The following is a 16,280-nucleotide window of genomic DNA, read 5'->3' as shown; positions in this document are numbered from 1 at the left end:
TTTAGGAGGAGGTAGTGGAGACAATTTTATTTAAATCTTTGAGGATAAACATGGGGTAGCAACTGCTTACGTACTGCGCTATGGCAACGCAAACCTTTTTTAGGATGCACTTGGAAGTTACTCGTTCCATGAAAGCGGTTTTTCTTGAGTATCTGGCCTTTTCAACATTTTATTTAATTCTTTGTATTTTTAAGGACATTAAATAGCAATTTTAGACGAAAATGTGTGATTATAGTTGTCTGAAAAAATTTCAAAATGGTTGAGATCGCGCAATCGTATTGTTGATTCTTGCTTGAAGCTTGCGTTTAATTAAGCGCAAATATTAATTGTTTCAGACAATTATAATCGCATATTTTCATCCAACCTTGATCATTTAATGTTATGTGAGCCCCAGAGCATTACATAAAATGTCGAAAAGGCTGGATACCCTAAAAAAATCGTTTTCATGATAAATGCGAAGTGCATCCAAAATAATTTTTTCGTTGCCATAGCTCAGTGGCTAAGGAGTTGCGACCCCATTTGTATGGACAAAAATGCTTAAAATTACCTCCCCTACCACCTCCGGAAGCATTGCAGATTCCTCCCGAAATACCATATATTTGGTCATCAATACCTAATCATTGCCTATGAAGGACGATGTCCTGACTTAGTGATTAATGAAGTATATTATTGTTGTGATTTATAATACCGTTCTTTATAGAACCTTGAAATTCAGATCACGTAGTTTGATAAGCAACTCCTACACACCTTAATTGCTGCTTGTTCGGTATGCGGTTCGAATGTTCTATTTAAGAAAACGGTAAAATAATGTTTCACTATGGCTTTGGATGTGTGCCCTTGCGGAAAAAGATCCTGATGCCACTCCTTTTTGACGTCATAATGTTAGTTAAAAAAAAAGGAACCTGAAGAGATACTTAGTGGTATAAAGACATCTTTTGATTCCCCTAGAAAACCATATGCTGTTTTCAAAAAGGTAAGCCTCCGGGTTAAAATTAATCACTGCACTATCTCGGTCCTCGGGGTGAAGCCGGTCGAGTTGTCACTGTTCACAACTCAGTTGATCACTTGGTGTGCCCAGAAGATGGAGTGCTGCATCGCCTCCGAAACATCGGCCAGGCAACAGTGACAAATCGACGCGGCTTTACTCCGAAGACCGAGATAGTGCATATGCTGTGTCCTTAGCCAGAGTCGGGAAGAAAACTTTTACCTGAAGAGTCTTAAAGTCGGCTACAATTTGACCAAGAGAGATTAGTAGCGACCTGGTTGAAAATCGGGGCAGAATAACATCAGTTGTAAAGAAATAAAAAAGTTACCCCGTCAATAAAGGTGACGTTCTACAAAAAAACAGGTGAGACGGCGACCTTATGAGTGTTAATTAAGATAAGGCTTACGGTAAGCTTAGCTTCTAGTTTTGCATTATACGGGACCAAAATTTGAATAATTTTAATGCATATGAAAATAAGCTTCATCGTTCAATGTGCGGAGGAGGATAGGGAAGATATGAATAGCGGAGAGGGAAATAAAGCATGAAGCGCTCAGTATGGTGGAAATGGAGATGGTATTGTCAGGAAAGATGTTTTAAGTACGAAATATATTTTTGTTACGATGTTAGAGTGCGAAGTTATAATGCAACCCATGTAAATGGGGAAGAAAAAGTGTTCGAAAAATAGATGAGGGAAGAATAAATGTTTTATCAGCTGGAACAGGCGAGGAAGGAAATATTGACTAGGTACATCCTTCTCAAGGTGTTAAACAAATAATGCTTCCACCCACATTTGCCTAATGCTGTTGATCACTTCACCCTCATACTGATAAATATTAAGTTCATTGCAGTAAATCCTGCGTTAAATTTTACCTTCCACTAGTTTGGAATATTAAAATTGAAGTTAGTGAAGAAACGTCTTATTATCAACTTTTTTCAATTCACATTTTGATGTGCGAAAATTCCACAGAGAAAAAAATCATTCACCTTGACTGGGATTCTAACCCGGATCCCCCGATCTCCGGTCGAGTGTTTTAGTCAGTTACGCTACTAGTCTGTAGAAAATTTTGGATATACCAGACAAGATTTTCATGATTTTTCATTAGTGTTTGCAGCTGCGACGTACAAAAATACTTAATTCATATTCTTACGGCGTCATTGAACTTTTACTAATTTCAGTACGTCGCTGAACTCGGCATCTATGAAGAAGTGAGGGATGAATGCAAGACACTGTACAAGGACTTGCTTTCCGAATCCCCTGCGGCTTCTTCGGAGGAACCTGCGCCATCTATCGAGACTGAGCTAAAGAGCCAGGTTGGTGGTTTTTTTTGTAATCATGCTAATGTATAGCGAATATTAGAAAAAAAGGTAGCACCTTTCAGCATGCAACATGCACATAAAGTATCACATGGATCTAGTAGCGTTCGATCAAAAGTGAAAGTAATAATCACATAGTAATAATCACATCATAATAATCACAAGAAGGAAGAGGGCGTTTAAGTAGTGTTGGCGTTGTTCTGAAGTGGCTCTCTAAAAATCTTGAAATTGTCAGATATTTGGAGTGTTCTCTGTTATAGTAAGTGCAATATCAGATAAAACTGTGAACGGGTATTCGCTGAGATTGTGGGTGAAAGTGATACATCATTCCCTACAAAGATATTGTGCAGAGTATGCCGTTGTGATAAGGTTGTTTACATTATTGAGGAAACAAAATAGCATCGATTTTCGTAAAAAGCATTTCCAAAGTGCCTTTCTCTGAAAGATCAGTACTCTGTGAATAATATGAACTGCTCGCGATGTAAGGATCTCCTTCCCGAGGATGGCGATTTTGTAATCTGCCGATTCTGTTCCGGCAGCATACATTTTGAGTGTGCTGGATTGAAGGAATCTTCATATCGATGCATGTCTCGTAAGAATAAAGATTCCTGGAAGTGCATCTCTTGCCGGCAGAAAAGGACGCCTGAAGTGGGAGAGGAAAAGGGAGCGGTTTCTTCCCATGGAGCATCTACTAACGATACAAGGTTAGTGTCCACAATTCCAGAAGGAGACATCAAGACAATACTTACAACTATTGTCAAGGACTTAAAGGACCTTAAGGACTCAATTGGTTATATTACAGTGTCCAATGAAGAACTGAAGTCCACAGTAAATAGTAATAACGAAACTATACAAGAATTAAAAGGTGTTATTGTAGAATTAAGAAGGGAAATTACAGATAAAAACCAGATAATTGAAGTTCTCTCGCAAAAGGTAAATGCGCTAGAGCAGAAACAATATGACTGTGATGTGGAAATAGTAGGTTTATGTTCTAATGAGAATACAAACAATGAAGTCCGGGACAAAGTGATTGAATTATGCAGAGACTTACAGGTAGATAATATTAATGAAAGTGACTTAGAGGAAGTATTTATTATCAGAAAGAATGCACTAAAGCCTAACAAAGTCATAGTGAAATTTAATTCTAGAAAATGTAAACAGAATGTAATTGGCAAAAGAAAATTAACAAGAGAAAACACTATAAAAGAAAAATATGGTCATCAGTTATACATAAATGATAGACTTACATGGTACTATAAAAATTTGTTATGGAATGTTAAAGTTAAGGCAAAAGAACATGAATATAAATATGTTTGGTATAAAGATGGGAGAGTACTGCTTAAAAAAGATGAAAATTCAACAATTATTAAAATCTCAAAAATAGAGGAAATTGAACAATATTTCTAATATAAATACCTAGATTACAAATAATACTGATATATCCTCCTCAGAGGTTGTCAGAATATTATTTTATTTGAGATATAATCATGGATATTCTAAAGATTATTAAAAGTGTTAAACCTCTGGTAAAAATTTATGAACAGTTAGATGATATTGATAGAAAAAGCTCTTCTGGCACAATTATTTTTATTAACATAAGATCATTAAAAGCTCATTGGGAAGAAATAGAGTATTTATTCATAGCTATGTCTAAGAATTTAAATGTGAATGTTTTCATTCTGGCTGAAATCAATATAAATTCAAATGATACAACATTATATAACTTAGAAGGTTTTTCAACATACTGTAAACCACGGAGTAACAGGAGAGGAGGAGGATTAATGTTCTTCGTTAAGTGTGGTCTTGCATTCACTATTAAAGATATCAAAACTGACAGTTTTGAATGTATTAGTGGAAATGTTTCAATTGGTAAAACTAATCTTAATATCATTGGTGTATATAGGCCCCCAAACAATTCTATAACTGCATTTCTAGATGAACTAGAAGACAAATTCTTAGTAAATGGTAGATCTCATAACATTATCATAGGGGACATCAATATTGATATAAAAAATAAAAGAAATATCAGTTGTACAAAATATAGGAATCTCCTAGCTGCATATGGCTATGAAGAAATTATTTCAGAGTATACTAGAGAAGAGATTAAAGGTAATAAATTGGTTACTTCTTGTCTTGACCATATTTATTATAATGGTAATTCAAAGTTTGTGGAAGGACTCCTATACAAAACAAAAATTAGTGATCACTATATGGTTGGACTGTCTTTCCTGGATGAACAACATAAAATTCAATCTAATGATTTCATCTCTGACATTAATCATGACTGTTTCTTGGTTGAACATAAAGTTAAAAGTAACATAAAAAAATGTCAGTGGGGGAATATAAATTGTATCGATGATCTTGAGGTAATGTACCAGGTGTTGGTCAAAACTCTACAAGAAATATATAGTGTATCAAGTGAAAAACGAACAGTTAATAGACATAATTCTCCAGTAAAACCATGGATGAATATTTCAACTATAAAGCTAATTAGGGATAGAGATCTTGCTTTTAAAAAATGGAAAAGTAACATTTCCAACAAAAAGTATAAGGAGGATTATAAGAGTTTAAGAAACAGAGTATTGATTGAAATCAGGAAAAATAAAAAGATTTATTATCATAAAAAAATAGCCAATATCAAAGATACAAAAGAAATGTGGAGTATCATAAATGAATTGCTAGAAAGAAAAACAAGTGGGAGAGGAGATGATATCATATTGACACATTTAACTGGACGACTAGGAAGTGACATAAAAGTAATATGTAATTTATTTGTTGACCACTTTACAGACGGCATAGATAATTTAAAAATAATATGCAATAAAAAATTCAATACCAATTACAGTGATACAAACATGAACTCTATTGTAATACCAGAATGTTCTTATGACTCTGTAGAAAAGATTATGTCAAAAATGAAAGTGAAAGCCCCTGGCTTAGATAATATCAGAATGTTTGACCTAAAAAATAATGATTTGTTGTTTCCATTAATTGCTAAATTTATAAATCTAAGTATTAAAGAAGGATTTTTACCTGAGGCTTTAAAAACAGCTATAGTAAGACCAATTCATAAAGAGGGTTCATTTATTGACTTGAACAACTATAGACCAATCTCTATTCTTCCCTCTTTGAGTAAAATTGTTGAACAGTATGTTGCTAACTACCTGATTTCATTTTTAAATAAAAATGAAATAATTAACAAGCTACAATTTGGTTTTCAAGAGGGAAAAGGGACCAAGGATGCATTAGAACTTTTTTCAGAAATTGTAAATTTCAACCTGGATAGGAAAAATGAAATACTATTAACTTTTATTGACTACAGCAAGGCCTTTGATACTGTTAATATAAAAATTTTACTTCACATTCTTTATAATATTGGTATCAGAGGAAATATCCACGAATGGTTCAAAAGTTATCTCACAGGGAGACAGATCATTGTTAAGTTGGGTGATATTACAAGTTATAAGAAAAATCTGAATCATGGTGTCCCCCAAGGCTCTATATTAGGCCCTATTCTCTTTACAATTTACATAAATGGTATTTTCTCACGCATTAAGCATAGCAGGGTAATTTTATATGCTGATGATGTAGCAATAATCTGTACGCACAAAGATTTTGACATAGCACAACAAAAAATGCAAAACGATTTAAACTCAATCTCTCAATGGTCTCATGACCACGATTTATTAATTAATAATAAAAAATCAAAAGTTATGCATATAGTAAGCAAAATGGGTAGATATAAATCCATCAATTTAAAAATACATGATCATGATTGCATGCATAACAATTACTTAGTGACAATGTGTAGATGTTGCAAAATGACCCAGGTTGAAAAATACAAGTACTTAGGATTAATTATTGATTGCAATTTTAAATTTGGTGAACATATATATAAAGTAAATAATAAGTTAAAAAAAATATCTTACCAAATGTACCATATCAAACCATATGTTAATTCTAATATTCTATTAAATATTTATTATGCTCTGGTAGAATCACTAATAAGATATGGTCTGACAGTCTGGGGTAATACTGCAAATGTTCATAAAATCCCTCTGATTAATTCCCAAAATAGAATAGTCAAAACAATCTACAGATGTAAACATAATTTAGAAAACTATACAGAGGTACCTGATATTAAACTGGTGTATAAGGACATAGGTGTTCTACCCTTAAATCAACTTTATGAGTACATACTAATTACAGCAAATTACTTTAGTAATAAATATAAAATTAAGAAAGTAAACAAATTTGAAATGATTCTGAGAGGTAAAGAGCTGTATGAAATTCCTAAATCCTACACCAACTATGGAATGAGAATGTTAAAAGTAAAAGTACCAACACTGATCAATTATGTAAACCACAAAATACAAAATATAACAACCTATTCCCAATTAAAACGAAATTGTAAGAAAATGTTACTTGAAAAATAATACAAAAAACTAATGTAAAATCATTATTTTCTACTTACAAATTTTCTAAATATGTATAATTAGTGTAAAATAATGTCTTAGTTATTTTTCTAGTTATAAGTTTAATGATCAATTGTCATGATGAGTTTAATTTGCCCTCTATATGTTTGTTTACATAAGCACCTCCTGACGAGCCAGTGGCTCAGGAGGACTTAAAATGTAATTATTCACTTGCTATATGAATATGTATACAAGATTGTATTATTGTTCGGATTATTTTTCCACTTGTGTATTTATGATTTAATTGTAAAAAACAAAATTAAGGATCAAAAAAAAAAAAAAAAAAAAAAAAAAAAAAAAAAATATGATGATTGTGCCCTAAAATTTATAAGGACATGAAAGTTTTAGTGTAATTATGACGGTGATACCTCTATCCGAAGTGTTTGAAACTGAATTACTGGGACTGCAAGTAAATAGCTTGGCAAGTTAAAGTTTCACAAGTCCACAACGTATAGCAAAAACTCTTAATAATTGTGGTAGTTGAAATTTTAAATAAATATAAGCAATCAAAGGAAAAGGAAAACGGGCCATTCGGGCCCTAACGCAACAAATATGTCAGTGAAAGGGAGGAAATAAGTTCAAATTTAAAAGTGTCATGATTGGGCTGAGTATTAGTCCCTAAATTTATGCGATATTTTTTCTACCCCCTTTTTTAGTATTTTAATGTATCACTCATTGTGATAAGAATACCATTTCTGAAATTGTCATTTTTATCATTTCACAAATTCACGATTACTCTATCTCTTTTACCGGGTAAATGCCCGGTAAAAGAGTCAGGGTAAATTTATAACCAAAATTTATTACTTCCCCGCAGTATGAATACCTTGCTTGCTAATGACATTAACGATAACTATGACCCGCGATAGAATTATCTTTTAAAGGCGACGGCGACAGTTAAAGAAAAGTGGCTTGATTTAGAGGAAATTAATACAGAACCAGCTTTCGTCAAGGAATGAGTTTTTATTTGAGAAAAAACAGAGAAATCCTTAATATCGCAGTATGTAGCCTATTTAATGTATTTTTGTGATCAGTGTGTCTCCCTGTAGATGGAAGGTGGGACTTTCTAGACCCTATATCGCCCAATAAATTATTATTATATTTCTGTAAACGTGCATTGAATGTGCTGCTTATTGCTTAAGCTCAATTTGTTATATACTACCAATGACCTATGGCCACGATTTCAAATATCAGCTATGAGCCAGGCCTCTGTAAAGGCCTGGTTGCACGATGCATTAACATGTTCGAGTTAATGCCTGATTGCATAAATGATTTTGGTGGATCGGAAATGAACATTTACGAATGCATGAACCAAATTAGAACAGATTCTATTTTCTTTTCATGTGTTCGCACAAGTTGGGTGTTTACACGGTGCATTTTGGCGTTCATTCTCGCGTTCATACATTTTGTCATTAACTCGTACATGTCAATGTATCGTGTATTATTATAGTATTCTACCGATCAAGGCAGTTTTCCATTGAGTATTCAAGAAGTGATCTGGGAGCCTCCCTTTCCTTCCAGCACTGCCTTCTTCATTTCACTGAAAGGCCTACTCCCTTTCAATCTATCTAAAAATCGTATTCTTTTCCTTCCCCTCCCTCGTTTCCCTAACATGCTACCCTCTAACACCATTTTCAACTGTAACTAGGCCTTAAAAAACTACCTATTAACACCCAACCCAATAGGTATATTCCCGGCCCATATAATTATGTTCACCTAAACACTTGAGAGCGGCAATGAAAATAATTTCGTCTCTTACCTACGATGGAAATTATTTAGAGAATTCGATAAGGAGGGATCCATGAGGAGCAATGGGAGGAATGAGAGAAAAAAATCGCGGGCTGAAAAACTTAGCGAAGACTTTCGCTTGATGATGGAGCACCACTCTCGTAGGTGTCACGCCCACGAAGCACCGGAGAGTATCCGGCCAAGAAAAAAACGTCGTTTTGTGACTTTTTTGGGATTTGCTTGGGCCGCAATTCTTCCAGCCTCGGAATCTACGGGCGTGGAGGCTTAATGCTCCCTCCCTCACTCGGAGGGGAGCTACTTTTGCTAAACTATTAAACACGCGGTCATTTTTTCCATCCCTTTGGAGGAACAGCTCCGGAGATGGCGGAAAAAAAATGACCGTTTTCGCGATCATTTTCCGCGATAACTCGAAGGATGGGCTTTCCATTCCAATTTCCATCAGTCGGCACGTCCCTTTTTCCGTAGCTGAAACCATAGCTGGTACCGTCCTTCAGCCAATCAGAACGCAAGGCCACTAACAGCAATTGTAACGCCACGCTTCGCATTTAATTGAATGACAGTCTTTAATCGGAAAACGACGGAAAAAAGCGATGGAAAAAGGGACGGTAGGATGGACCTTGTGATTCAGAAAATGATGGGTCAAGTGATCACTCTTTTGGTCCATGAAAACCTATCGCTGGAGCTATCATTCTGAGGGACGGAACAATGATCGTGTGGTTCAGGCTTAAGTGTGATCATTAATGAAGAACCTAGTTGGATGCATTACATAAAAAAGTAAAGATGGGGAGGTGGAATACAAACTTGAGTAAAATATTGCCTATGTGAGTGAATAAAAGTGAAAAAATGAAAAAAATAATGGCCATTAAGGGTAAAAATTGACGCTTGTGAGTAAAATATTGAAGATTGCACAGAAAAAAGCCCGGTGTGGAATGGCTGGATAAAAAAATAATTACAAGGAAAGAAAACATTTCCCCACATAGATCGACGAGAGGTTCACGAATACGTACGTCTGCATAACTGGAAAAATCGTGTGATTCAGGCTTAAATGCCTCATTTTTTCCTTCTTTCGCTTTCACCATTCCTCATTCGGATTTTCCGTCTGTATTCAATCGTGTGATCTATGAGCTTCAACTGTCATCGGTGTGCGTGGATGTGGTGGGGTCTGTCGTCGAAGGAAGAGTGATATAAGGTCCAGAATTTTAAAGGAGGGAACAGATGGAGCCATAACACTTCATACCAGACAGGAATGCCGAGGCTGTATAAAGTTCGAAGTTTGCTGCTGCTGAGGTTGAGTCAAGGAAGACGGAGTCAATCTTTTGTATTACAGTCAGGGCCGGCTTAAGGGTCGGGCAACCCGAACGACTATGCGGGGTGACGTAGATAGGGGGTCGACGAAATGCCCGGACCCCCCCGTTTAATTGGGGGGTTTTCCACGCCAAATCCCTCGAGAGAAGGGCGACTGAACAGCACTTTGCCCAGGTAAGTATTTTGCCTGAGCCGGCCCTGGTTATAGTCTTACATATACTTTTATATTCGTTTGCTATGTAAAAACTTTTAGTAGTAGCGTTGGAGAAAAGTTGTCTTCTCTCCTTTCGACGACTTTCATCGTTTGCGAAATCGTTTCGGGCCTAAGAAGTAAGTTCACATCATGTTAGGTTCTCTTAAAGGGAGAATTTACTGTCTATAAAATTTTTTATTAATTGAGTCTTATGCAGTACCATGAAATATACTTAACAGAATCATTCACCTTGATTACGGCATTCATATTCGAAAACCCTAGGATTTAGTGCCACAGAGGATTAGAGGTTTATTCCTTGGCAGTGATGATATAAAGAATGGACAAATAACTGCGTCAAATGATTTATTTTCCTAAAAAAATTCTGCGGCTATATCCTTTTCCTGTCCACAAAATATGTAAAACTCGACGTGAATCACGAGTGAGGTTGTGATAAAAATATGGCAATACAGACTGCATGTTGTAACTTAATTGAATTATTTAAATTTTCATCGGTGTTTCTCAATTTTTTCTTCGGGAATAATTCCGAGTCCACTCTTGGGATAAATTATTGGTTTTGTCTGAACATATAAAGGTGATAAAAAACGGAGTTGTTACGGTGGTATATATCTATGCAGAAGGAATCTGCAATACTTCAGAATGTGGTAGATGAGGCAATTTTGAGCATTTTTTTGTCGTGTAAGCATGGGGTCGAAACTCCTTTGTTACTGAGCTATGGCAATGCAAATATTTTTTTGGATGCACTTTGCCGTCACCATGGAAACGGCTTTTAAGTATCCATCATTTTCTTCGTTTTCTTTAATGCATTGGATTTTTTAGGGCAGTAAATCATTTAGGTTGGACGAACCGTGGAAGGCAGGTTGGTACTAAACATGAATTTAACTTGTTGGGAATAGCAGAGGATTTCAGTAAAAGGAATCAAATTGTGGATGTTAATCAGGGTAGCTGGTGCGTACATACTCTATTTGATTGTATTGTCTTTGAAGTTAGCTGTAAGTGATGCATTGGCGGCTATTAGAACCATACTCTGTGCATTGATCATAAATTTGCCATGCGGATACTTTAGTTACAGATGGTAAACATTAACTTGAGACATTTATTGTAAATATAAAAAGATAAGCACAATACATATCAATAAAAATGTTAACTTTGGAAAGCCCAACAGATAATGAAACTCTAATACCAAAAATTATGCAGATTTTTATCCAGAAACCACACGCTGTCATAAATATTCAGAAAACCATTGTAAAATATTTCGTCTTACAATTATTTAAGAAAAATATTCTTCGTTGAAACTTTTCGCGGGTACTCGTCATGTTAAATAAAAACTTTTGGGCTATATCCCGACGTTTCCCGACCGATGCTGATCGCTTTCTTAAGGAAATTTGAATAAAACAATTGACGCGGCGAAATAGCCCAAAAGTTTTATTAAACAAGAAAAAATATTATCTGGTAAGCCTTTTATGATGGGTGATAAATTATCCAATCTTGCCATCGTGTATCTTTTAAATTTCTGTAATTGATATTATCTTAATTATAAAGCTTTATTATGAACATTAAGTTGATCTCTTTTTTTCTGCATTACGATGTAAACGTAGGCACTTTGAAGAGACAACTTTTAGCTCAAGTTTTCGTTAAACCTTTATAATACCCAATATACCCAATTTTGCTTCTAACTAAGTAACATCAAAAATATATCACTTTTCAGCTCTATTCGGGAAAAATTTAAACTACGTGTTATTTTTTGCTATAAAGTTTAATGGTAAAATATGTAGCTGCCACTATAGTTTTGTTTCAGTAAAAAATTTTCGCATGTTTAAGAAGAGATGTCTTGAAATTTAATTTCTCCTAGAAGCAGCTCTGGGTTAGAAAGGGTTAAAAAATATTTCCATTGACGTATGAGGTATGCGTGTAAAGAATTTGTTTTCCTCCTGGCACTTGCAGCCTGTGCTGATTGCGGTAAACACCGATTTCTGCGAATCTTTCCGGAGCTTCAAGAGATCAGGAACATACGAAGAAGGCCAACGAGTTACGAGGCCAGCGGGTAGCTTCCTCCTTTTTTACTTCTCTTCCGCCGTTCTGAGAAGAAGTTTCTGTCTGGGAAAATTTATTTCCCTGCGATAATGCTTTTCGAGTCGCTCTCGGTTTTAACACTTCTACTGTCGTGCTTACGCGCATGTTCACGCGTGCATCAGAGCTGGGATAATGAATGACCCTGTGGTCGAATTATTTTCTAAGAATTTATGGAACCTTGGTTAAAGCTTAATAAAAATTGATATTTCCCATTATTCAAAGGACTTTGTAGCTTCGCGGAGCCTGTTGACGCGTGTATACGCCTGTCGCCGCTTATAGAAAATAAGTCTTGTTAGTTAGGGAAATGATTGTTGAAATTTTTCTATGATCCTGCACTAGTGAAAGCCAGCTCATTGAACTTAACCGTATCGTAACGGAAAAATATTTCGAGTAGTTTACTGAAGAACAAGTTTTTCCTTCAAGCTTTTTTGGTGTACAATTAGTTGTCGTATGACTTTACTCGTTCCCAAGCGAGTTTTTTCTATTAATCAGTTGACATTATTGTCCTGATTTTGTAAATAAACGTTTCCAACGGATACACGTAATTTGACCACGACCTGAATTATTATCGATTATTTTACTTACTCACGGTGTGTTTGTGTTGTTAATAATCGATGAGACCTATATTTCTGTCTAGTGATGGAAAAATCGGTTTTGATTAAAATTGAAACTATTTTTAGATGCCAAATATCGAGGAAATTTAGATCGAGCCTTGATCTTCGAATTTCAATCCGAACTCGATTTTTTAACCTCGATCTTTACCATTACTTTAGATCTCAGCTGCGTCACTAGTGGTCTATGATAACGTCATCCGCCCTATGTGGAAGCCTCTGAGGCCGGTAAAATTGGAAAGGCGCGCCCTCAATCATTAACAAAGCGTCTCATTCAGTTGATCTTTCTTAAAAAAGGAAGCCGAATGGTTCTAAGTGGTGATACTAATATGTGCATTTTTATGACTATCAATTTCCAGCATGTATTCTAAGTAGATTTTTTTATAGTACTCAAATATGTATTTTAAGTGTTTTTTGAGTGTGTAATAACTAATAAACATGTTTTGGTACAAACTGAATTTTTTAAAGAACCGTCGATTTTTTCAATTATTCGATCTTTCGATTTAATTTTAGTATCTTGTTGAAAATTTGAGGTTTTCATATAGATTTCAAATCGATTGCTCGAAAAATCGATTTTTACCGGCATTTCCATCACTATTTCTGTCTTGTGCTCGTAGTAACCGTGTGGGCATCGTTATTAATAATACCTATCTGTTCCAGGAGGGAAGCGGCGAGAGTGAATTACTGTGCACTCCGGAGGTCAAATCTTTGCAGGAGTCCATCGCAACCTACCTTGAGAAATTGAAGAACTTCAATCTGTGAGTATTGTTGTTATCATGTATATACTTTATAACTGACATTTTTCATGATTCTGACAGCATAATTGATGGATTTCTATTGATGAAATGGCGATTGAATTAATGGTGATACAAAAGTATCGCCATTTATTTTTTTTACATAAAATGATGATACTTATGTATCTTTCAAAAATTTCCTCTCAGATGCCTTTTTTTTCGAACTTTCGAAACATTTGTTTATGGCTCATGTCTATATAGGCTCCATTGCAGCTTTTATTAATACATATTAAAATATTACAAAAATATGACTTCTTTATGTGTGAATCAAAATTTTATGATTGGATTATTTGCCGCTGGGATTACATTCCTTCGAATGACGATTTTGCAAAAGGCTCCTTCAATATTTGTTTTTTGCTAATTTTCCATTATATGTTGAGAACATTGAGAATTTCGAGGCTTGTAACAAAACGTTAAGGTTTTCCAATGAACTAGCCAACAAAACAAACATGAATGTGCATGGTTAGTAGTTTTACCTCATGTAAGTATCTATATTGCTTTACGTTTTCATTCCTTATTATAAAAGGTCCATTTCCATTTTATCTAGTTTAAATTGGGTACCCCATGAAGGGGCTATAGCCCTCCCCTAGCCCCGCTCTGGATCCTCCTATGGGGTTTATATATCTTCGTCAAAATTGTGGTCCTATAAAATGGATTTCAATGTCGTTTCCTATTCCCTTGCTCTGCTTAGGTCTTTCCACAGGAGCGAAAGAAGAGTCCGTGGAAAGTAGGCCGTCACTTGCCGTTTGAAACCATTTTGAACCTCGCCCCGGTTCCTTATCTTTTATTTCACGTGCCCAGGGTATATTTCATTTTTTTGGCTTCTCTCTTTCGCGATACGTGTGTGTGGAAGTATGTGCTTCAGGTGGTCGGAGAGGCGGGGTTGTCCAGGGTGGGCGGGTGCCGGCGGCGGTGGGCCGCAGAGGCGGTGGAGGATAGCCCTCGAGATATGCGGCTCTGTGGAGAGACAGGCCCGGCCAGACCATTAGCGTGATGAAGGGGGGGAGTTGGGTGGGAACAGGAAGGACAACCGGGAATCGTACGACGAGTTCGTCGCATCCATCGCTTGATATTCGTTGATGATGTCCAACTGCAATGAGAAATGATCTAACTTGATTTCAAAAATATGGGTGACAAGGATTCTGTGAAAGAAAGAAATTGTCTTTTTTCAATACATATTAAGGCCGTTTTACACGGGGCACGGAATTGCGCAGATTAGAGCTGCATTAATTTCTAAAATGGCGTGGAATTGCGCGAATGCATGAACGAAATTAGAGCAGGGGCTATTTTGCCATGTCACGTCCACGCATTATCGCATGTGTTCTAGCAATTCACCGCCTTACACGACGCAATTTTGACTGCGCCTTCGCACACACGTCAGATTGTGCAAGTACGTGTCCCGTGTAAAACGGCCTTTACATCTAGCTGTTACAACCAACATACATGTTACATCCAAAAATACATTTAAAAACCAAAAATACATCTTACAACCAGCTTACCTACATCCAAAAGGCTGAATAACAACTATGCAATTCAATAATAGTTCTTTTTCATGGATTACTTAACAATAAGAAAACTTCCTCTAGAGGACTCGATTAATTTTTTTGGACCAGGAAGGACTGTCCGATCTTCCGACAAGGAATTTAGGACCTTCCGACGTGTTTCTCGCGTCCATCGCTTGATAATTGATGACGTCCTACTGTATGAATTGCATTGAGATATGATCTAACTTAATTTTTAAAACATGAATGACAGTGATTCGATTAAAGAAAGACAATATTTCGACTCATCTTATATCCAACTGTTTCAATCAACGTACATTTTACATCCAGAAATACATCTTATAACCAACATACATATTCAACTTACATCCAATTGGCTAAATAACAGCTAAGTAATTCAATAATTGCTCTTTTTCGTGGATTACTTTATCTTGAAACGGTAAGGAAATTTTCTATAGTGGACCCGATTAATTTATTATTGGATAAATGATGTTGATCGTGAATACTTTCATCATATGGAGGTTGGGGGTTGCGATAATCTGAAGAAGAAATGGCATTCGTTCAGTCCAGCATTTTTTCCTGGGGGGGGAAAGGCACCAGGGCGTGACAGGCAAACGGTCTTCTCGTATTTGGGATTAAGCACAACATGCAACAATCACTCCTCGAAATATAATCTTAAATTTAATATAAATTTTATTAATATGTATATATTTATAACTTTTATATTAAAATATAATATTTATGAATATTTGTATTAAGAATCTCGTCTACCTTTTGAGCTCCTGGGGAGGGGGGGGCTTTTGAAATTCGCCTACGTATACTTATCCTTAATACTGTAAAACCCACTTCCTGACTGATTGACTGACAGATTCACACCAATTTTTGGGGTGAACGAGACGAGATATGACAAAAAGTCATAAAATCGACCCCTTCTGAACTAGCATGAAACCCTAAGAAAAATTGTCAATAAACTAATTTTTCTGTTAATGGGAGTGTTGTCAACTGACTCTATGCCTCTTACTTTTTGGGGCCTTTGGGAGTCAAAAAATCCATCATAAATGTCATTTTTCGAAGCAAGACCGCTGATACGTAGAGAAACCAATTTTCAGATCCACCGGAGTGGATTTTTTTTCATGTTGGCCAAACCGTGCAATTTCACTATTTCGTTAATAATTATCTCAGCAATGGAAGAAGATACGATGTTGCGTCATAGGGTTCAATGAATATTACAAGAACTGATGATATAAGGCCGAAGGTTTTTTCT

General features: G+C 35.7%; 1 protein-coding gene across 4 annotated transcripts in view; it reads left to right on the top strand.

Moving 5' to 3' along the window:
• Positions 1–16,280, top strand: part of LOC124162852 — a 269,833-nt gene that overhangs the window by 33,844 nt on the left and 219,709 nt on the right. For all 4 annotated transcript variants that reach the window (XM_046539526.1, XM_046539527.1, XM_046539529.1 and 1 more), the window contains 2 exons: positions 2,162–2,296; positions 13,381–13,478. In XM_046539526.1, coding sequence (XP_046395482.1) covers positions 2,162–2,296; positions 13,381–13,478 — 233 coding nt within the window. The remainder of the gene's footprint in view (positions 1–2,161; positions 2,297–13,380; positions 13,479–16,280) is intronic.

This window comes from Ischnura elegans, chromosome 7 (genome assembly GCF_921293095.1).
Source record: "Ischnura elegans chromosome 7, ioIscEleg1.1, whole genome shotgun sequence".
NCBI lineage: Eukaryota > Metazoa > Arthropoda > Insecta > Odonata > Coenagrionidae > Ischnura > Ischnura elegans.
Note: the sequence above shows the minus strand (reverse complement) of the source record. Positions and strands in the feature narration are given on the sequence as shown.